This window comes from Typha angustifolia, chromosome 1 (genome assembly GCF_048772165.1).
Source record: "Typha angustifolia cultivar Huaian chromosome 1, ASM4877216v1, whole genome shotgun sequence".
Classification (NCBI taxonomy): Eukaryota; Viridiplantae; Streptophyta; class Magnoliopsida; order Poales; family Typhaceae; genus Typha; species Typha angustifolia.
Window position 1 is genome coordinate 4,924,889 of NC_133239.1, and position 24,659 is coordinate 4,949,547.

The following is a 24,659-nucleotide window of genomic DNA, read 5'->3' on the forward strand; positions in this document are numbered from 1 at the left end:
TCTTATTATCTATTATTTATTCATGCACAGTAATAAGAGTTACACATGTGAGTGTGTTAAAACAATGATATACAATGTTAGTTTGTTATTTACTTGTTCTCTGAGAAGGATATGTATTATTAGTTTGTTATTTATCAGCTTAAGTTTTTAGGTAACTAATTATCTAATAGCATGTTTTGGCTGCTAGAGAAACTTGTAATTAAGTCACCTATTATGGTTGTGCTACTACTAACCTCAGAGTATTCTTTCACAATGCTCAAGTAGCATATATTAGTATCTCTAAACAACACCAGGTGCGAGGGAGAAATAATTTAAGTCTATTCAGCTAGCAAGCCTAACAAAAGTAATCAGTGTATCTAAACAGTACCAACCCAAGAGGGAGAACGACTTAAGAAATATATTCAGCTGGCAAAGCTAACAAAACACTCGGGCAGTTATTTCCAGAAGCTGGTCAGAGAGTACATAACACAGCAGCATTATCTAAACATATAATACACGCTAGGTATTAAACAAACCTGCTTGATATTGAAATAAGCCATTCAACTTAAGGAGATTATAACTCAAGGTAGATCTCTTCCAACTGGTGTATCATGCCACTGAGAGAATAGATCTTTTGAACATTCGACTTGATCGCCGCCCAGTAACGGAGTCCTCCACTGCTAGGCCTTGCGCACCGAAGCAAAAGTACTGATTCATGAGTCTACTGTTTACAAAACCTGATTTTTGAGGTGCATTCTCCATCATGCCACTTAGATTGGTTGAAGAATTCGAACAAGAGGCCAGGCCGGTGATCTCGTTATCTAAGCAAATCCCTTTCTGCTTAGCGGATAGTGGTGGCGATGTCAATGGCTTTGAGGAAGAACTCAAGGGTGATCGGCAAGAGTGAGCCAGATGCGGCATGGCTTGAATGACACCTTGCATTAGTCCAGCAGTGAACTTCTTTTTTGTGGCGGGACTAGGTGAGGAATTTCTATTTACAGAAAGAGTTCGTTTGTTGTTAAGAAGCGATGTTTTTGAGAAACGTTGTCTGAGAGGAGTTGGAGTTTCCATTCGCCGACTCCATCTCTTAAATGACTCCAATGAGTCGTCATCTCTTAACTTCTTTGATGTTTCAAATTTCTTATCCTTCTGACGAGGCCACCTTAGGAGGATCCTGATACGCTTTGCCGCTCTACTGACAGAGCTCTGTCTTTTGTCTGAATTCTCATGGTTTTCACCACTTGTATTTAGGTGGGCAAGTTCACTCTTGCTCACGCTCGAGCATGAGCTAGGTCTTCCACTGGCTTCAGATATTTCAAAACCCGTGTGCAAAAATACTTCTGCATCTGAAATTTTAAAACAAGTACCTGGACTGTTTCCGATACTTTGCATCCTTAGTTGAGAAACTAAGGCTGACCTTGCTTTGCGGTCCTTTGCATTTGAGATCCCTCCGGCAGCAATTAACTGTTTAATTAGTATTTCTGATGATGCTGATCGTGGATGCTGTCGGAGTAGATCCAATGGGGTCATGCCATGAGCATCTTGAACATTGAGGTTGATTGACTGCATTGTCATTAAGAGCTCAACTAGGCTAGAATGCACATTACCAATCACCGCCATGTGAAGGACGGTTCTTCCCTCGTTGTTTCTCACATTGATGATGCTTCGAATATCTACAATGGTCCCAGATATTAGTTGCCTCATAAGTTCCATTTGACGGTCAAGCCTTCGGAAACCAGGAGTTCTGAAGCCTGCAACTGCCATGTGAAGGAAAGTATCTCCAGCACTATTCATCAATGCGAAGGATGATGTAGATACCGTTGCTAAGACTTTTATAACTGGCAAATGTCCTCGAAAGGCTGCTATATGTAATGCCGTGTTGCCGTGATGATCTCTAGAACAGATTAAGTCAAAAGAAGCCACTAGATCCTTAACAACCTGCATCATTAATTTAAACAGATAATCACAGTTAGTAAATCATCCAATTTTGACTTGTTTATGTGAAACATTTTGTGCTGCTTCTAGATATTGGAGTGAGGTATACAACTTGCGTCCTATGATAATCAAAATGAGGGGACTATTCAAAAGATTAAGGAGAAAGAAAAAGAAATATTTGATAACCACTTTTGAAATTCATCATAGTCAAACCTGCCGATCTTTGAACTCAGAATAAAGTTCAACGACAAATGCTACAAGATACTAGCAAAAAGCAGAATCCGTCCGTGGACAGTAATGAACAGAATCTCTTGGTACCTCCACTAATCTACAGTACTGCAAGCATCCAAGTATTACCCTAGAACCTTACTTGGCCTCTAGAGAGCATCCCCTCCCCAGTTGAGAAACAATAAATAGTAGGAGATGAAAGTAAGCCTACTCAGTGATACATGTCATTAACGCCAAAACAATCATTTTTGAAGAACTACAACAACAAACTTCGCAATGTTTTTTTTCTTCCAAGCTTTGTCATGAAAATAGACTAGTAATGAGTTCATGATATCATCCCTTTTGGGCCAATTAGCTCGTAAAATGGACTATATTACTAGCATGAAGCTCATGCATCTCCTTATTTAAGAAATAATTAATTCTATTGCGTCATCAGATCACAGGTTTTGTTTCAGTTAATTGTTGTCCATACAGAATTCAGTCAAACAGGAAGATGAGTTTCAACAGAAAAACTTCAAGATCTTAATGGAATCTATTGCGTCGAAGAAAAAAAAAATGTTTTGAATATATATGAATCATGATTTCTCTAGAAAAATGCATGTTCCCTCATCTGTCATTAGTTGAGCTGACACTTCTATAGCTGTAAAAATATCAATATGCTGATACTATCAGAATTAATTGTTACCAAAAAAAATTAAAATATAGATCAATACTATAACAAATATATATGTTTTCTAGATATTGGTGAGAAATACAAGGATGGGACTTACTACATAATAGAACAATACATAGATACTCAATTTGTTGTAAAATCAGTTATATACATGTATAATTCTAAAACAACTACATATAAGGTGGATCAAGATGTCAAGTTCTTCATTAAACCCTATCAAAATATTGCTTGACTGGCAGCTGTAGATTGCCTAGACTGTCATTGACTTGAGACAACAAAATTTCGAGCAGATCGGTAGAATTTTTGTGTTAAGATAGGTATATCAGAAAAAGAATCAACCAGTATATGATGTTGAGAGTTGTATTTCTTCCTATTAATTTCAGAGGATTCAATTATACTCAAATAGCCCATAGTATAACAGAAAAAACTAGATAAACTTCCATACAAATTTCCACACATGAAAGACAGACAAGTGCACAAAGTAAAGATCAGATGCAAAATGAGAAGGTGGTTCAATAGTATGAATATCAACAGAAATAAGTTTCCTGCTGCCAAGTAACATTTCTTTTTACAGAAAGAAATTACAAGTAATACACCTTTGCTTGGAATAATTAAAAGAGAGAAGTTTGTCTCGAATGAAAATTTTCTCACATGATAATAAGTAGATAGAACAAACATATTGACAGACTGGAGGAAAAATTCATTCAACATAATGAGAATATGGAAAAGTAGAGACTGTCTCACCTCAACCTGCCCTCTGCCAGAGGCAGCATGCAAGATGGTGGATCCCTGAACATCCCTGTATTCCAAGACATCAGAGCAGTTCTCAAGAAGCTCCCTCAAGATCTCTAAATCCCCTCCTCTAGCAGCAGAATGAAGAGCCCTATTCATCATCTCCCACCTAAAAACTGAAACACTACCATCAGATCCATTTGCCATCTCTCCTCTGCCACCGATTGAACACCGTGGCGAGACAGCATAATCAAGCAGAAGCCTAAAAAGCTCGGTGTTCTTGCTCCTTGCCGCAGCATAAAATATATCAGTGACCCCATACTCCCCTTCACCAAAAACTAACAGTGGATCTTTCTCAAGCAGTTCTTGTACAAAGCTCATATCTCCTGCTGAGGCTGCTGTGTACATTAGCCATCCACCATAGCCTGCTCGGATCAGCGTATTCTTCCGGTTTTTGACCTCACATTCATGGAGGAGCTTTCGGGCAACAAATGCTCGGCACTTAGCAGCATCTACAAAGCGCGCGTCGTCATCCCAGACGGTTTCGAGTCGACGAATCCGGCGAAGGGAAGTCAGCTTAATAAGGAGATTAGTGTCAAGATGGAGTAGCTCTCTAACAAGGTCATAGTGGCCGTTAGCCGCAGCCCAGTCTATGGGAGAGGCATACCACCATTGATCCCCAATACTCTCCCACCGGAGAGGGAAGTAAGATTGCGACATTGGGGAGTTTACAAAAACAAACAGAAGTAAACAAGAATCAAAGTGGAAGGTAGAGCAAGAATACAAATTTAGGAGCACAAATGAGATAACACCATTTGAGGCAACAGTTGAGGTATCAAGCAAGACTGCAAGAGATACAGAAGAACATATAAGAACGCAAATTATTGCACTAGGGCGGAAGCTGTGAACTACCCATTTGAGCTAACACCACCAAATTGCAGAGTGACAAGTGCAGAGTAAAGTAAAAAATAAGGATGACCCAAATGGATTCAAGCCACAAAAAGCTCAACAATGAGGAAGATTCACCATAAGAGGAACAATATCTAAACAGATAAGACTTTGGAAAAAGGAAGGAACTTTAAAGGTTACAGGTAGAAGGCAAACCTGGAAGGAGAACATCCAGCAAAGCCCATGACAGCTCAACATATTAAATGAGATAACTGAGATTAAGCATACTTGACATGAGAAGAGAGGGAGCAGTGATCTCTGAGGAATGTTTCAATGGCTCCTTAAAGCTGAAAGGTAGCAGGGAGGTGGGTGAGAGGAAGAAGGCTGGCTAGGTGGTGAGAGTGGTCCTCTTATCTAACTAAAGTCAGTGGGGAAGAGATGGATATAGTGGAGATAGGAAGGGGGTTGCAGTGAAGAAGGCAAATGGAAGGATAGAAAGGTTAAGGGAAAGAGGAAGAAGAGATCCAGAAAGTAGAGGTGTCCTGGATGATGAGGATAAAGACATGTCTGTGGGTTTCTTTTTCATCAATACTGTGCAAAACCACTTTTCTACATTTAATGGTGGTTGTATTGTATTGGACTCTGGAAAGGTTGGAGTTGGTCAGCTTGTGAAAGATTGCTGTACAGTTTGCTTTTGCTGAGATGAGCTGGCTGTGAGGGAATATATTATGCAATTGTAAAGCTGTGCTTACAAATATGAGTTTTTTTTGTTCAAACTAGCTTTCCCTTAAATTATTTCTACAGAAATAAATCAAATTTAAATATTAAAAGGATTTATTCTACAAGTTTATTTTCTGTATCTACAAATTAACAAAATAAAATACTAGACTTATCGATAATTTATTTAAAATTGTTTAGATAAAATACTGATGGGTTCAACTTAGTTTAGTACTAATATGATCAGTGATTTATATATGAAAAGAAAACACTGAACTAAGGTTTTACTATCTGCTACAGTGAAACATACTGATTTTGATATTGATATTAAGTTTGAGGGATTTGGTAAAAACAAAAAAAAAAATGGAAGATGTTAGTTTGGTCAGAACTCTACAAATATTTTCTGTGTCTTGTAGTCATATATGATAAAAAAGCATGATGTATATTATATTAGTTAAGTACTTAAAAGTTTAAGATTTTGAACTAACTTCTTATCTAACATAATATCAAAACAAAATATTGCAAGGATCTATGTAACTCTTGACATGGACAAGTGCTGGGTATTAATTAATTATCTAAAGTAATATCAAAATCAAATTTCTAAAGTTAATTTATGAGTTCAAACATCTACTATATCTATCATATTTGTGATAATTTATATTGTCTATTCTCTATTATTGGATGATATTTTTATATCTATCACTTGTCCACTTATTGTACATGTATTAGAGAGCATGTTAGTAGTACAACACATATTACTACCTCCTTACCTAATAGTTTTAAGCTTTTGGTCATCTAACAATAACATCTAAGCAAGATTTACTAACTTATATTAAACTTTTTTCTCCTAAATCTTAGTAGTTCGACTTACATTTAAAAGTTTATCATCTAATATTACTTAATCTCGTATTTAAATTTGAAAGTAAATTAGACACATTGAAGAAAAAAATTGGACTCCAGTTCAATGATAGTACTTCATTATTGAATGAGAAATTTCTTAATGATTAATAACAACCCAACATCTTATACTCTCCCTAGATCTATCTCAAAGGTAGGACCAGCTCCAGCTTTATTTCACGAGGAGTCCTTACTAAACTGGCGTTCATGATTAGTTCATTAAAACTTTTCTCTCATATGAAGCAGGAGACAGAAAGAGATTCTTTAATTGAATTAGAATATATATATATAGAGAGAGAGAGTACTCTATGGTAATTAGCCTGTACTATAGAGAGGAAGAAATTGAGAGAGAGAAGAGGACTGTTTCAAAGTAACTTTTCTTCTTAATAGTTTTATTTTTAGCCAAGATAATCATAATCAAATTATCATGTTTTATTTTCCAACCAAATGTCAACAGGGTAATAAATCTTTTTGACGTCTCTCAACAAAGAATATGAGACTATTCGGTATGATCTTATATATATATATATATATATCTATATAAATAAATATACGTCAACAGAATTGAACTTTAAGATCAGTCTTGTTTCTACGTACGTATCTATATATATATATATATATATATATATATATATATATATATATATATATATATATTTTGATCCACAGAATTTTATTAGGAGACAAATATTGAAATAAAGAGATGGTATTGTTAAAAGATGGTTGCAAAGAAGAAATCCAACGAGAGAGGAATATAAATTAGTACAGACGATGAGATTTTATGTCACCCACAAAATAATAAATAATGATTTAAAAGTATTTTTATTTATTTATTTTGAAAGCACTATATATATATATATATATATATATATATATATATATATATATATGTCTTTAAAGCAAGCACGTATGATCTTGGAATTAATATCGATCCACTACTATTTGTTCTTTTATTAATTGCTTAAATGGGTTTGTAGCATTCTCCATGGGCGGAGATATTATTACTAGGTTCTAATTCTATATTTATTATGATTTCAATTGTTTAATGGTTATGGATATATGTATATATTTTCTAATATTTTTATTAGAGGTAGGCCAATAGATTGGAGAAGGGAGTTAATACCACTCTTTCCCATCCTCCATATATACAAACTTGTTTAGTTGTACATTTCTCCCATGCTTCTTTTTTAAAAGATAATATAATTCTCTCATTTTATTTTATTTTTCGTAATATATTGACCTTCTTAATGTTAGAAAACCTCCAAAATATTCTTTCACTAGTTATCCATTAGATTCCTTTCTATATATTTATATATGATCGTCTATGAGATATGAGATATATAAGCATTAGATATGTGTTACGTTATCCAAGGTCACATAGTACTATTTTTGTGTTTGGTGTAACTGAAATCAGAGAGAACTATGCATGCATGCACATAACGTTATAAATAATTTAGCACAAGATTTTGGTGCAGGTGGTTTGGGAGACAAAAGACAAGCAACTTTTCTTTGTCTTGTGACCTTCGACTTGTCTTCCCAAGCGAAACCCTAGGCGGTGGTAGTGGTGGTGGTGGTGATATTAGAGGGAATCACAAAAACCCTTGCAAATCGACTATCTAACTGACTATCAGTCTATCTACCTAACTTTGAGTCACAAAGGTGGAGATTTTGAGTTTTAACCGATCTACTATTCTCGGTTATTATTGTTATTACTATTATGATTATTATTTTAATTTTACTATAGTTTTTGAAAATTTCTATACTAGTATAATTGTTACAATTAAGCAAGGTAAATTCGGGATCGATCTTATTTTAACAAGCGCCACACCATGCATGTAAGCATCGTGCCAACGAGGTAAATGCTATTTTGAAAAGTGATTTAAAATCACTTTCTAAGATAATGATTTATGTAATATATATTAGAAAAGAATATTGTCCTAAAGAAGGAGTTCCTCTAAAGTAATTTTATAACCGCTTTATGTGAGAGCAATTTATGCTTACATAGCAAAAGCTACAGTAACTTAATAAATAGTTTTTAACTACAGTAGAACTATAATAAATTTTATCAAAAATAATAGATCCGTCAAAGACTTCACAAAAATGAAATTCTGAAAATGGCAAGTTGGTAGTCGAGCTAGATATTATCCTCGAAGGCTAGGTTCGCAAGGATGAATGTCTAAGGGTAGCAATTTGTAACTCTAACATAATAGTTTGATATTAACTTAACAAATTTAAATAGGTTTAGATTTAATATAGTCAGATTAGCTCATAAAAGAGTTGACCATCCAAATTCGATTATTAAACTATTGTGTCTACATTTGTTATTTTCCGTAATCATATTTGTGGTGGTTTGAACTCGATCTGAACCAATCTAGCTCAATTGCTACCCCTTAGGGATACTAGCTTGAATAGTATCCACTTATCTGGTTTCCTTATCCCTATTTTTTTGGAGATGCACTTAAAAATTTAAAATATCTCTGTTCCTTCCTTTGTTCTTGGTGAATCATTAGATTCACCTTTAAAAATCTAATGAGGCTTCCATAAAATACTAGTACTAATCCCCTCTCCTATCAAACTCACCTTTTGAAACCTGCCTCTCCTTTCTAACTGTGAAACCCTAGAAGTGGAGAGGAAAGAGAAAGGACTCCAATGGTCCTTCAATATACCCATTACTAGTCCTATATCTTTGTGGGCCTTCAATTTATTCCTATATCCATAGCATCTACTATATATATATATATATATTATAATGAGTTTTTGTCCAAACTAACTCTGTCTCAAACTTTATTTATTTTTACCAAAATGCATCACCTCTCAAACTTAATATAAATATAAGTAAAATGCCGATAAGATTAATATTTACTTTTAAATAGAAATGTCAATAAATTCAACGTGTATATCTATAAATTAATAAAATAAAATGCTAATCTTATCGATGGTTTACATATATAAACCATTGCCATAGATTAAATGCTAATTAAATCAGCATTTTATATATAAGAAGTGTCATCTTCTGTATTAAGTTTGGAGGGTAATTAATTTTGATAAAAAGAAATTAAGTTTGGAAATGACTAGTTTGGTCAAAAACTCTAATATAATCACCTTTTAATAGGACACCACTCTAATTAAGTTCAGCTCATGTCCTGTGATCACACATGTGAGTGCCACTTTCTTGTCTTCCCTCTTGTTTGGTACATTGTCCTTCTTTGATAGTAAATTATACTCCTAAGTCCTTTTAAAGATAACTTGATGAGAAGCTTTTTTTAAAATAAGTAATCATATCTAAGAAACCATCATGACCAACTTGTGCTTCTTGTACTGACTTTTTGAATAGATTAATTAAACCAACCTTTTTGATATGAAAAATAACCTAAGTTGGGCCATAGTTTATATTCCAACTTTTTAAAATGTGTACATAGAAAGGTGATAAAGAGGATAAAAACAAGCAGAGTAAAAGGGGAATGAAAAGGAATTCTCAATTATATCATTTCAGGAGAATGAAAAAGGATTGGTGTAATAAAAGGGGGAAAAAATGCAGCTATTCCAGACATTAAGGCAAGAATGTACAGAAGGAAGAGTAAACAAATAATGAAGTACATACATCATCAGTTGAAGAATAGGATATGAAAATGTTGGCAAAGGAGAAGAATAAATGCTTCTAAAGTTAGCACATGTTATGCTTGTATTTTTTTTATTAATTTTTTGGTTGAAAGAAACATGTTATATTTAAAGAAGATAGGGAAAAAAATAATATCACAATCAATGGAAGAAGTTAATTTTTTTTCTTCTTCTTTCACACTTTACTTTTGTCTATATCACAAACCTACAATTTAGTTATTGGTTATATTTGACAAAAGGCCTCCCAGTTAGGTGATAAGAATTGAAAAATATCCTTCTACTTTTGCAAGTGAACCATAAATATACTGAGAATATTTCTTATGAATGAATAAGATGTGGTGATATGCAAAAGAAAACTCAAAGAAAACATAGCAGTGTAAACCTTTTAATGATTAACATATAAAGTTCTAGTCATAGAAAAGCATAGTCCATCTGTTTCAATCATACTCAGTTTCTTAATAAGAGATAGCTCACAAGGAAAAGAATCACAGGATAATAAAGAGGCGAGAAATCTCGAGGTTATGAATTCAATTTTCTCTTGAAATATAAATATTAAGGTTGATATTTAATAAAAATTTTACTAGAGCATTTTATGTGCATAATTTGGAGCCAAATAAAGTGGGTGGAAATGCCTCAAAATTTCTCACACTTCAAACTTTATGAACACATGGATTGTAGCTTGCAATGGTCTGCCACAATAGATTGAGTTGTCTATTTCTCTCTCCCCCCCTCTCTCTCTCTCTTTGTCCAAAGTCCAAACCTCACTCTCCCATCTTTTCTCTTTTTCTTGTTATCTTTATCTCAAGCTAACTTTTCAAGATTTGTCAAAGGAAAAAAGGAGCAAACTTTTTTAAGTCAGGCTCTGCAAGAGGCACTTCATGGATAGAGAATTCTACCAACCCTACATGCAATAATTAACCCCACAATCCTTTTAATAATTTTCTCTTCCTCTCAAGAATTTATTGGGAATCAACCTTCCAGTACTAAGATGTTGATGTGCAGTTTAAATTGTGGAGCAGTTCTCTAAAGAGAAATACAAGATTGTGTTGAAGAAAAGGTGGTTCTGATAGAATCAACTTTGTATTCCAAAGACTAATTTCTAGTTTAGCTTATAAGCACTGATGAGTTTATATACTTTCTAGAGTTTCAGCAAGTAGAAAGAAAACTTGCCATACAAGATGATCAGAATATACTCAGATTACACTGAAAGATAGATGTGGCGAGGGAAAAATACATCGAAAATTCCAAAACAAAATTGAAAAATGATCCTGCAAAACTGGGTCAGATGCATATTTAGTTGTTTTGCAGTCATATATTCCAAAGAACAATGATGTAGGGATAGATGGAGAAGTATTGTTCAACAAGGGAATTATACTCGGAAATTTTTCAATGACAAGTATGACAACAGTAGTATGTTTCAGTTGCAACATGAAGACCAGATGCAGTAATAAAAGCACCAAATAGACAATGTGCTATTAGTAAATACCTAAAAATGCTAAACTAGAATAATTAAGAGAACAACATCAAGATGACCTTACACCAAAAATGTCATGAAAACAAAACAATATGAGCAATATAGACATTCAAGTATTGAAATTTTGCAGTAATATGCAGCAACTTCTCATTATTGTTGCTACTGTGACCACAAGCATTTGTGTAGGGGGAACTGAAATTTAATAGCCATTGACATGAAAGCATAACCCAATTAGTCCTCTAAGCTGCAATGCATGAAAACATGTCTATGCCTCTGGAACTTGGATAAGTCAATGTACAAATATTATCTGGTACAACTTAAGAATTATCACATGACAAGTTGTGGACTTGCTACTGTAATTGTAGAACTTATTGATAATAATCTGAAAGAATTTGTGATGTTATATATATATATAGTGACTCAGCAAATGAATAAATTTTCTAAGAAGTCAAATGGAAAGTACAGTTACAACAACTAGATGGAAAAAGAAAAACTTAATGAACTTATGTGCTACTTCATAAGTTAGCAAAGCTTCCATAGTACAATTCTTTCAAGACATGAAAGTAGGCAATCACATTGGCAGACTTAAGATCATAACATAGCTTGAGAGGAGAAAGAAAGGTAGAAATTAGTTTTTCGCCCTGACAGCATTATTTTCTTTAACCTGCGGTGAGTTGTCCAGCTTAACAAAACATTTTAAGGTCTTCAACAGAAAGAAATCTGTACCGTCCTCAAGAATATTCACCCTAAAAACAGTGGTGCCTTTCAGTTCTTTACTGAGCACCGAGGCTTGTCTCAACAGTCTTGTGCAACCCATTCCTAAATTCTATTTTGTATCAGATGCACTGCATATAGTCTATAAAGAAGAACACAAATGATTTAATACCAATACATACGTTTGTATATGTTATTTAACATATAGTGGATGCTACAAATTCATCGAAACGTTTCCATTGAAGAAAACATCTCATTATAGATCCTGACGCCACTTCTAGTACTGTCACCCAGGGGAGAGCAAGTGGGTCAGACATAGTTATGATCTTGGGGCGACAATAAGATCGATCTGGTTGTTGCTATTAAAGGCAAATTTCATGCTTACATATTGGCAGCAGAAACGCTTGTAACTGTGGAATTCTCCCTAAATTCTATTTTATAACTTTGGCAGTAGGGAAGCCCCAATGACCAGTTGGGCTTTGTTGTGTGAGAATTAATTCTTTTAGGTTGTGGCCTAACTGTAGCCAATTCCAAATTAGTTCTTTTTGGTTGGGTCTTTTCAGATCCAACTAACCTGAATCTAGCCCTGAATCAAAATTTGGGTCAGGCCAACCCAATTACGATTCAAGATCTTTTGATCCCAACCAAGTCCTCTCTCTCTATGGAGAGGAAGGAGAAGAGTGGAAGAGGCAAAGGGGGTGGTCGCTGGCGACAGTGTCGCCGATGGGCCAATCCGATGATAGTTGACAACCACAACAATCTTGTGACCTCAGTGGGTGGAGGAGGGTTGCCCGAGGTAACCGACAGTGATAATTATTCTCTCCATAGTCTGTTTCTAATTGCTCCAAACTAGGATGGCTAGTGGTGTTGATCCTACTTATAAGAAACTGAATGCCATCCTCCATAGGGTGCTCTATTATCTCTTCTCATGTGGTTGGTCCTCCCACAATTGTAGCAACTCCGAGGTACTCTATTCCATCCTATGTTGAACGAATGAAAACGTCTATACTTTGAGTTGTTCCTAAACTGACTTTTCTTGTAACCTCTCCAAGAAGGATTTGGTCCACTCTCGGTCTTAGAAAATTGTCCAAAAGACTATCCAACTTTGCTGCTATTCTAGAAACTCCACTATCTCTTATGTGGATGCTGTTGCTCCCGGTTGCACGCTTGCGATTCTTCGGCTACACCCTCATTGCTTCTTGCATTGATGTCTCATGCATCTTGGTATTCATTGTTTTGCCTAACACATGTCATAACTTTGTCCAAGATGTGGCATTGGCATGATTTTAGCAGCAATAAGAAGCTCCAAACCGACGATGAGTTGGAAGTCATCAAGGTTTGTCACCATTATGCCAGTCTATCTTTTCCATATGCCAAGCTGGATTTCGATGTCTTTGGCTATACCTAAGACTGCACAAAACTTGAAGTTTATAGCCTTTACTTGGCTATTTTCCTTCTCTAGCTTGAGGCCGAGTCTTTTGGCCTCTGCGAGTGACATGAAGTTGTGGGTTACGCCAGTGTCGATCATCGCTCGAGTGGCTTTTCACCGATTAACTTTATGTCAATGTACATTAGACCTTTCTCCTCAAGGGGCTTGCCATCCCAAGTTCGTTCTTAGATAGCATTGATGAGTTGAATGACTCCAATCATCTTATCATCGCCGCTTTTCTCTTCCTCCATGAGTCAGATAGTGTGCAATTTCTTTCGATTTGGGTAGTCGCGTGCCCAATGGTTATCCCCGCAAATATAACATAAAATCTTTGCATTTTGAGGCTAATATAGACCCTTGGTTTCATTCTTCGAAGGTCTTCTTGCACTTTCCTTGCGGACTTCTTAGCTGCAATTGCCATCGCCAAATGTCAGCAGTTTTGGCTTGGCAACATGGTCGCTTCTCCGCTCATACTCAAGAACTCTCTATATGCCCATGGCTGCAATTCATCAAGGAAAAAGAATACGCGATATTCTTCCGACGTATTTGAGATAGACAGCATCAAACAGGTGAACTTTTTGACGCTTCAACCTTCGCAAGTCCTTTCGAGCTAAGAACTCAATATTTTCGGAGTAGAATTGCGCTTTCAGCTCGTGCTTCAAATCGACCCAAGAGTTAAATCGACGCCATCACAGCATGGCATTGTCTGTGAAATACATGATACGGTTTGGACCTTCTTACCCTCGTCCTCTAGTCGTAATGCCTTAAGGTACTGCTCCATACCCCAAAGAAAGTTCTCAACCTCCTTCACGTTGTGCATGCCATTGAACCCTTGTGGCTCTAAGATGCACAGCCTAAGTGTGCTCTTCACAACATCATCTCCTTTTGCGATAGCCCTCTCATGAAGACTTACTCTCAACTTGAGATTGTCGATCTCATCGACTTTGGACCCAAGCTCCTCATAAGTAGTTGCCTCAGCAGCTTTTTCAACATTTCGTTGATTAAGCTCCACCTTGAACTCGTGAAATTGAGATTTGAAAGAATCCATCGCAGTTTGGATGCTTTCTTCCACCACACGTAGGTTGTTTTTAAAGCCGATGTTGAGATTCTCCAACATTTTCAATCAATCGTTGACGCGCCCAAAGTAGCTCTCAAGTGCGACCATACGATTGATCCTCTACAAGCACGAACTCCCTTAGAGTTTCCTTGCTTTTGTCACGCTTTTTGGTGCTTCTTCTTCTCGGGCATGATATCAATGATGGCAACTTTGAAAGACGACATTTGCAGCAGCACTTCGTCGATCTCAACAGCACTTCGTTGGCTACGGTAGCACTTCGTCGATCAACTCTAATACCACTTGTCATGGACTTAACGTTTTTAAGCATATTGATAAATCCGTGTGGCACTCTAATTTCTTTGCAAAATGAAGTAAGCTTCGAACTAAAGTTAGTATAGAAGTAAGAAAAAGATAAAGTCTTTACTAACACTTAGAGAAGAGCTATCTTAAAAAAGTCTCACTGTTTTTTCATTTACTCAAAATTTAGATAAAATACAAGTAGTAGGTTCAATCTCTTTATATTGGAAAGAAAACTTATCTACGAAGTTACCTTGACAAATATCTTTCTTAGATATTTAGAAGGGAATAGATAAGATTAAAGCGATGTCGTCATTTGCCTTTATCGATCTAGCAGTGAATAAGTTTGAGGCTTGTCTAATAGTGGATAAGATCAAGTCTAGCCAAAATACCGCAGTGTTCTTTGAGTCAGATTGTACTACCGCATCGTTGATGCCCTTGAATTGCTATAGAACTTAGGTTTCAACTAAAATTTCAATGGGGCATCACAAGTGGCTCTGCCAGCTTTGCTACACCCAGTAATTGCTTTGTCAACTATCACTAACAGCAGTTTTAGTAGCTGTTGCTCTCAGTCTATAACTGCTGCTCAAGGTGAGAATTATAGAAGATGTTTTCACCACCTTCCTTATCCTTAAGATATTCATACTTTTTCTTATTCTTTCTATACTTTATAGGTTTTGGATTTATATCATTTCAAATTTTCAATGAACTCTTTTACAAATTTAGAAAATACCGTAAGTAACTGAAATTGCCAAAACCAAATGGCAAACCATCAAAAAAAAATTCCTTGTTCAAGAACCAAAAGTGAAAGCAAGAGCATAGTTTTGAATCTTCATTCTTTACATATTATAAGAGATAATCCACCTCCATAGATTGGAAGATGTTTCTCACTAAATGCTTTCCATTTGATTGATATATGCCAATAAATGACATTGTTCAAAATTGCTTGCCTACGGAAAGTATAAAGCACTCCAGCTAGCAAATGAGGAGGTATAAAGAGACAGATTTGAAAGAATTATCTTTGCAATTGGTGTTATTTCAATAGCAATGTGAGCAATGTGCATGGAAGGTTCTTTAAGAATTCCTCCAGAAACAGGAATATGGTAGTCCATCCCATTTCTGTGGTCATAAAATCCATCATCTTTACTCTCGGAGAAAACGAAGTCCATCATACAGACATCTGCCAAAATCTTAACTGCAAAGAAACTAATGTCATTTCATGCCTTCAGGTTAAGTTGAAACAATTAAGTTTGAAATAGGACATCATCCAAATCTACAATTTTGTTTGGAGAATTGAAGCAACAATCGTATAACTGGGCATCAATGGTGCAACATCTAAATCAAATATCAAACCATTGGTAGTGATCATATAACAATCAAAACAACCAAGAAATAAGACAATGCATAGATCATTGAATCATGTGCAAGCCATTTGGCCTTTCAAGCGTCATGCCTCTTTAACACAGAACAAGATATTCAAACAGATTTATTTCCTTTATGCAAGCATAATAATCAAAAGAACCCATGGGCATGGGTATAACCAAATCTAGCAGCGTTAGGAGGAGGAGAAGGAGGAAGCATCAACATCTTCTCCTCCACAATTCCATTATCAAATCTCATGGATGCATTAAACTCGTGATTGGCAATATATCGGCCCTCAACGCCACCTCAACCTTCATCCTCTCGAGTGCCACCCTAAAACTCTCCAGCTCTGGCAGCCCCATCTCATCCACGTTGGCCTCCCACATGCACACGAACCCCACTCTCCTCTCCCTCACTGCCTCCTCCAGCACCTCCTTCCTCTTCTTCCTCGCCTCCAGCATCACCACCAGTTCGGCCTACTGCTTATTCAGCTCGTAGATGACAGTGGTGTGCAACGGGGGAGATGGTGAAGCTGCGTAGTATTTGTTGCTGGCGGCGTAGGTTAATGCATGCGCATGGCGGCCGTCGGTGAGAAAGGGGTTGACGACGGAGGAGATGGTGGGGTGGCCGAAGGAAAAGGGCTTCCCGGTGAAGGAGAACATGACAATGCCAATATCGACATTGTAGAGGATGGAGAGCTCATTTGCCTTCTTGAAGAGCCCAGCGCAACGCTTGGAGAAGTAGACCTGGCGGGCTTTCTCACTAGCGATGCGCTTGATCTCAATCTTTTGCCGCCCCTTGGCTTCTCCTTCTTCCTCTCCGCAATCCCGACCATCACCATCTTCTACGAGAGTTAGGTCATTTATTCATGAAATATATAGAGAGAGAAAAGAGGATGTTTAAATTTCTAGAAACCTTTAATGATTGATTGCTGAGGAGGAGTTTGGAGACTGCTATGGAAGGAAATCAATATTTGGGAGGGAGTTTCTTTATTTGAAGAGTAAGACAAAGTCAAATGCAAGAATAAAAAGTCAAACTAATATATAAGTAGCAAAACAACAAATATAGGATTTTAACTTTTACTATGCCTTTCGTAGGCCCTACCTCTGCTAGGGTTTGGCGTAGGGGGTTTTCCCCTCCCTCTAAGAGGGATATTCCTCCTTGGGCCGCAAGCGACATCTTCTCCTCCCCTTCCTAGGGCTAGGGTAGGGGAGCAAATCTCCATTTTCTTTTCCCTTTCCCTCACCATCATGCGTCGACACACCTCCACCTCTCCACTCCCCCGGACTGCTACTAGCCATGACCAAGCTAGCATACTCCCTCGGCGTAGCCGCCCTCAGTACCAGTTGGCTCAACCGCAGTTGCACCCTCACCCCTTGGCGCCGTCCCTCTGACCACCGTCAACACCGCTCCTCACCTCGGCTTCCACCCTCTCCCCTTGGCATCGTTGTTCATTGCCACACCACCTCCCATCCCCTTCTCGACAACCTCCACTTCAACCGTAGTTGCACCCTCACCCCTTGCTGCAGTCCCTCTGACCACTGTCACCACCACTCCTCACATCGGCCTCCACCCTCTCCCCTTGGTGTCGTCTTTCATTGCTGCACCACCTTCCCTCCCCCTGCCCCCTCTTGACTACCTCCACTTCAACTGTACCCTCACCTATTGGCGTTGTCCCTCTAATCACCGTCGCCATCAATCCTCACCTCGCCCTCCACCCTCTCCCTTGTCACCGCCGTTCATTGCCACATCACCTATCCTCTCCCTCCTCCCCGCGCCATTAAGCTAGTATAAAATGTAATAGTTTTAGAATAAGTTTCATACATACTCTCGTAAATATTCTTTTTAGAGTTAGTTTGGTCAAAATTCAAAGGCTTTTGTAATTTAACCATCGCTCCTCACCTTAGCCTCCACCCTATCCCCTTGTTGCTACCGTTCATTGCCATACCATCTCCTCTTCCCCCTCCCCTCCTCCTCCCTACGCCATTAAGCTAGCATAAAATGTAATAGTTTTAGAATAAGTTTCAAACATCTCTTGTAAATATTCTTTTTAGAGTTAGTTTGGTCAAAATTCGGAGACTTTAGTAATTTAATTATATTGAATTTTTTAATTTATAATAATGGACTCTAATATGTATTGTATATTTTAATTATGTGCAACTCTATTATAATAAAAAAATACGCATCACCTATAGAAAATAAATTCAATTAGTCTTATATACTAAATCAAATATAATTATATTGCAAAAATCTCCAAAGTTAGAGTTAGCCTTTCCCACCCTAAATTTTTTAGAATAATGATACATAGGATTCTTGGAACTTATGAGATGGTAAGCAGTGAGTAATATTTAGGATAAAAAAGAAAGGGTTATTTTTGCAAGTACCTACTATCTTATTTCCGTTTATATAATTTGCTACATAAATCATAAATGTAAGAGGAGATAAATATTATCATCATAAAGCAGGGAATATTTTCAAATTATAATATTCGACGTCTCTCCATTAGATAAGTCCCAATAATTTCTGGCCCAATTGTTAGCCTATTTAATAGAAAAACTTATTTAGTGGGCTCATTATTTATAAGACTATTCTGGGCCAGCCCAATAACTAACCTATTTGTTCTGCGTAATAAAAATAAAATTATAATTACATTTCAAGTATTTAGTGTTATTTATGCCCGATATTTCTCAAATTTATATCGCCATGATTTCTAGAACTAGAGATTAGGAGGTTAACAATAAATAAATTAAATCCAATTTATTCCACCTTTGATCCAACCCACAAGCATAACTCCCTAATAATTATCACTAATTACGGAAGCCACCTACCACCAATTCCACCATGAAGAATCCCATCAAATTATCACTAGGATCAAAGAAACAAAATTGCATTCTTTATTCTTAATCAAACCAGATTAACATCAAAAAAGGAAAGACAAAAAAAAAGACTAAACATCATCTAAGTTAACTAATTTTTATTAATCAATTTACAAAATTAGACGAGCAGTAGATTTTGTCTTCTTTATAGGGTAAAATTAGTTCAGCTTGTTTTTGAGACATAAAAACCAAAATGTTGGAGTCAAATTGATAAATATTCATGATAATAAAAATAAAAGGTACGATGTTTTTGATAAACTTTCCTTGTCTTTTAATAAAATTATAGTTTATATTCTATATTTTTACTATTTATAAATCGAGCCTTATGATTTAGCGAATATATATAGAAAACATCCTGTCGTTAGATTAATTAGTCAAATTTAATCAAATCTATGAGTTAAGGTAACTATACTAAAAAAATTATAAAAGTACCCTCAACCAAATCATACTAACGGCATTTTAGTCATGTTAATAATACTAATACTTTATATATTAGAAAGAAAATATCTCTACTTAACGAAATATTTTTACGCTGATAGTTCAAATCTAATCCAGGATGTTTTCTATATATATTCGCTAAATCATCAAGCTCAATTTATAAATAGTAAAAATATAAAATATAAACTGCAATTCTATTTAAAGATAACGTGTTATATGCAAATTTTCATAAATTTAATTATAGAGTCACCTTTATGATACATGTCATATATCTTATTTAGGTTATAAGAACCGATTGAGTATAAAGAATCATCCTAGAAAGTTTCTGCTTGCAAAAGTTTCAGCAAGTAGAACGTTAAAATGTCATACAAGGTGAATAGATGATCAGAATTTTCTCAGAATACACTGAAACAAGTGATGAAGGAAAAATAAGAAAAGATTGAAAAAATAAAATGAAAACTGATCTTGTGAAACTAGCAATGGGAAATGTCGCAAAATTTCTACCTGTTTTTGATTCCCAAATCCTATCCTGGGATGTACTGATATTAGGACATGGAAAAATGCCATAAGAATCGAGGAGACAAAATGTCAATAGAAACACTTGAATATTTTTAAGAAGAAATCTATGTCAACAATTTAAGGTTTACTCTTGAAGAACAAAAGACTCATTGATATTATGCATTTTCTATGAGCAATACCAGCACCAAATAGTAGTGACCACCTATAAATTTTCTGGAAGCCAGAGGAGGATAAATTTACAGCAATTAGATCCGAAAAATGAATAATATTCTTCCATGATAAGTAATAATGAGATAGATATGGCATGTTATAACTACATAAGTTCGCAAAACTTCAGTAACGCAACTCTTTCAGGACATGAACGTAGAGCAAATCACATTGGCAGCAGAGACTTGAGATAAGAGCATGGCTTGAGAGGGGAAATAAGGTAGAAATATAGTCTCTTGCAACTCTGAAATCAGTTTTTGGCCCTGATAGCATTATTTTCTTTTATACTGCATCAGGTTGTCCAGCTTAACAAAATGTTTAAGATCTTCAGAAGAAAGAGCTTCTGAGTCCTTTCTACTCCAACAGGAACCACTTGTTCAGCAAATACCACAGCGAGTCAGAAAATCCTGCAATATGGGATCTGTACCATCCTTGAGAATTTTTGCCCCAAAGACCATGGTGCTCTGCAGTTCTTTACTGAGCACTGAAGCTCTAGGACCATCACCACCTGAAACACCTTTAGAACTCTTTTTCGCCTTACCACCAGCTACTGCAAACACTCTGCTTCCCACCAACAGAACTGCCCCCTTGGAAATAATGGCTCGTCTCAACAGTCCTGTGCAACTCATTGCCAATATTTTCTCCCTTTTGTATCAGATACAATGCATATAGAGTCTGCAACAAATGATATAATACTAATATGTACATTTGTATATATTATTAGTTAGGATAAAACAGAAGCTACAAATTCATCCAAAAATATCCATTGAAGCAAGATTTCATCATAATAATTGGCTGTTTAAATCATGTTTGACATAAAAGATGAAGAAAGAATTGTTAGGGACATCGGTTCTATTTTGACAAGAGAGCCACCCTCCTAGTTATATTGACACTTCAATCATCAGAACTCAATAAATCCATCATTCCACCATATGGGAACAATGTTCTAAATAGTGTCCATGGCAACTTTCATGGTGGATTCATCTGGCGGCAGTTGCATCTAGTAACCAATCGGGCCAAGCCAACAATCTAAGTCTGGTTCATCGACTTAATATAATGCCAGCCCACTTCACTTTTTGATCTCAAACGCTTGAACAAACTGAGCGCTACATAACTGTAGCTGAAAAGTGAGCTTAGGATTGCTACAACAGAAGAAAGGGGAAGAAGGAATGCAGGAGGAGGAAAGGAGATGCCATCTTCAGCTCTGATCAGAGTTCAATATCCCGATAACAAAGAACTTTGAGCTTGATCATAGATAGGCGAAAGAAGAAGACAGAAAAGAAACAAAGAAAATGTATAGAATCTGAGCACGTTCATTTCACTGTAGCCTAAGTAAGATATAATCAAATATTAATGTTAAGGGAAAATCACATAGTGATGACTAGTTGTTTAAAAACTTGAAATTAGATTATATATGAGGACAAATATGTAAATTACAAGGCTGTAGACAGAACTAAGTCTCAAGTTTGTTTTCCAAAACGCAATAGCCAATGGAAAATATGCAAAATTTTAGGATACAATTTAGTAATTGTGTTCTCAATCAGTACTGTCCAATTCAAGCATCGGAACTATGAGCACATCTATGAATTTTCCTTCATCAGTATAAGGTTTAAAAAGGAGAAAAGGAAACATTATATTAAGAATTTGTCCATTTAGATATGTTGACAGAGTGCAAGTGTTCAATCTTTATCTGACTGACAGTCAAAAAGTATAATGCTAAAAGAAGAGGAAGATAGTAGATATGTATACAATGGGAACCAGGAAACATCAAGGCATGCTAACAGCCTCCTATTGGATACTTCTGAGAGCATTTGGGTTTCAAGTGCACTAGAATTAGATCACCTAGATACACAACCACCCAACTAGCCCCCACATTACTAAGAACAAAACAAAAGTCTGCAGGTGCCTGCATCTATTCTTCAACAAATTTAATCATTCTCTACATAAATGTTAGTGGCTCTGTAAATGAATAATTGAGCTGGATCGAATCTACAAAAAAAATGCAGACATATATTACTAACACACAGAAACAGGGAAACTCCAAACAGGAATAGGACATATATGTACCACATGAATACCGGATCTCCTCATATATGTTAATGGAAATTATGAACTCGATTCATCGTAGTTTGGATCCTTTCTACAGTTGCCTCCATATTTTTCCTTTCAGCTTCATCCATAAGTAGTTCACATGTTTGTGGCCTAGGAAATATTTCTCGACCTATCATCTCATCAAAGAGGGCACATGCCCAGTCAACCTCGCCTACTTTGCAAAGCCCATGAATCAGAAGGGTATATGTGTCAAGATCTAAACTTAGATTATGTTTATAGATAATGTCATTCAACAAATTGTGAAGATGATTGTCTAGCTCTCTCTTACTGAAAAATAAGCTGAGGAGTGGCCGATATGTCTGAAGGTCAGGCTTACAAGAGGATCTTTCCATTTCTTTCAGGACATCAAGAGCACTTTGTTCTTGACCGTGGTAGCTAAAAATGGATATCATTGTATTGAAAGTAGAAATATTACGAGCTACCCCATTCATCTGCATCTCTACCTCAAAGATCTGAGAAGCCTCATGTAGTTGACCTGCTCTCCCTAGAATGTTGATCAAAGAATTGTAGAAGAGCGTATCTAAATCACAACCAGATGACTTCATTCTCTGAGTTATACCCAACGCTTCATCAAGTTTTCCTGACTTAGCAAGAGAGTTCATAATTGTGGTGTATGTGACAACATTTGGAGGACAACCTTCAGAAACCATTAGATCAAGAAGCTCATAAACCTTCCGGAAATTGCCTTGGTTACAGTAAGCTTGGAGAACAGTAGAATATGTTATTACTGAAGGTTTAAATCCCCTGCCTCTCATCTCCTGGATTGTCCACATGGCTTCGTCAATCCTGCGAGCACTGCACCAGCCATGTACAAAAATGTTGAAAGTGTAAGCATCGGGGGGAATGTGATCCTTGATCACTTGATATGCTTCATGAGCAACCTCAACTTTCTTCTCTTTGCACAGAGTATCAAGCAAAAGATTCATACTTTCTGTGTCTCTTTCAAAGCCCATAGATTCTAAATTATCAAATAATGCTATGGCATCTTTCCATCTCCTTGCCCCTGCAAGTCTTCTCATGATCTTGGCAATTGTCTCGAGAGTAACAGAGCCTTCATGATGCATATTATGTACCAAATCCCACATCCTATCCATTTGTTTCATCTTCCCAAGTAAATCCACCAACTTATTACATGCATATGGAGTGTGCTTGTAATCAAATTGCAAACGAACCCACTCAAAGAAACCCGAAGCAGATTTCCAATCATCTCCAAATTTCTGAAGTAAACTATCAACAAGTTGGGGTGTAATTTGGATTCTCGGACAGAATTGGTCGGATTTAAGAGACTGAATCACATCTTCAACTGTCCCATTAGGACCTTTCAGAATTACTCTCCTGATTTCTCGTGCATATACTTCTTCTTCCGGCTTAAGATAAAAATCAGTTACTTGGTATTTTTTCTTTTGCTGATGATAGGAGGATGTTGAATTGGCTCGGCTTTGTACTCTCTCCAGGGAATGAAAACAAGGTGAGATCACGACACAATCAGGCCTAAATCTCCATGTAAGAAAGGGGAGCGAAATAAAACAAGAAACACTACGGTTGATTACAATGCCAAACACACGAAAATTGCAAGTCATCCACAAAATTAGCTGCTAATTCCTCAGCCAAGATATCTTCCTCACCGAGGCCGCGAGAGATGCTAGACACCAAAAGGTTTCCAGAGTGGGCATCGACAACATATGCCATTTTGTACTACTGTTAATCCCAAGAAGAAGGAAGAAAGCTAGGGTTCAAGAAAGCCTGATGGGCCCGAGAGATGGGCCTCCTTGGGAGGCTGGGCTGCCATTGGAGGATGTTAGGAGGGGGAGTTTGGATCATGGGTTGCGATTGGAGGGGCAGAATGCGGATCTGAGGGGACGAGAGGCCCAGCCGGCCCGAGACTCAGTCAAGCTTTAGCCAATATACTAAGCCGTCTAATTTAGACATCAAGTCATGTGCCAAACTATTGCTCCAAACTAAACGCCGCTAAGAGACATTGCTTCAAGCTATTGCATTGCCGAGCTACTCCTTCCAACCAACTGCACCGCTGAGCCATTAACCAAGCCAAGTCATTGAGTCAAGCCATCACCAACCACTAAACAATTTTCTCCACAATAATTAAGTTAGTGAAAATGTGGAAGATGAAACAAATAGATAGGATGCCGGATTTGATACATGATATGCATCATGAAGGGTGGGTCTATTACTCTTGAAACAATTGCTAATATAGTGAAATTAGAAGGTTGAGACAAAAATTGAGAGGCTAGAATAGAAATAATAAAAAGACAGAGAGGCAAAAAGAAGATAATTGTTAAGCTGGAGGAGAGGGGGGAGAGGAGAGGAAGGTGACGGCCGAAAGAATGAGACTTGAATACAACATATTTTCACATAAAATGCAAATGAAAGAAGAATGAGGAATTTTATTTACTCCTTGCACATTGATAAGGAGTATTTTAGTTGTCTAGATTGGAATTGTTGAGGTGTGTTTGGTTTAAGCTGGAAGTCAACTTACTTTTTATTTTGGT

At 36.6% G+C, this 24,659-nt stretch overlaps 2 protein-coding genes across 2 annotated transcripts; both read right to left on the reverse strand.

Annotated features, from left to right (window-relative positions):
* Window positions 1-377: 377 nt before the first annotated feature.
* On the reverse strand, window positions 378-5,019 carry LOC140763250 (uncharacterized). The gene is made up of 3 exons (XM_073101353.1): window positions 4,652-5,019; window positions 3,560-4,392; window positions 378-1,917 (listed from the first exon to the last, which is right to left on the reverse strand). The coding sequence occupies exons 2-3, from the start codon at window positions 4,265-4,267 to the stop codon at window positions 589-591; spliced, it is 2,037 nt and encodes a 678-aa protein (XP_072957454.1). The 5' UTR covers window positions 4,268-4,392; window positions 4,652-5,019; the 3' UTR covers window positions 378-588.
* A 15,558-nt stretch (window positions 5,020-20,577) lies between these two features.
* LOC140759916 (putative pentatricopeptide repeat-containing protein At5g43820) lies at window positions 20,578-23,838 on the reverse strand. Its single transcript, XM_073096618.1, has 2 exons — window positions 22,596-23,838; window positions 20,578-20,715 (listed from the first exon to the last, which is right to left on the reverse strand). Exons 1-2 carry the CDS (start codon window positions 23,730-23,732, stop codon window positions 20,578-20,580), a joined length of 1,275 nt encoding a protein of 424 aa, XP_072952719.1. The 5' UTR covers window positions 23,733-23,838.
* Between the last annotated feature and the right edge of the window lie 821 nt (window positions 23,839-24,659).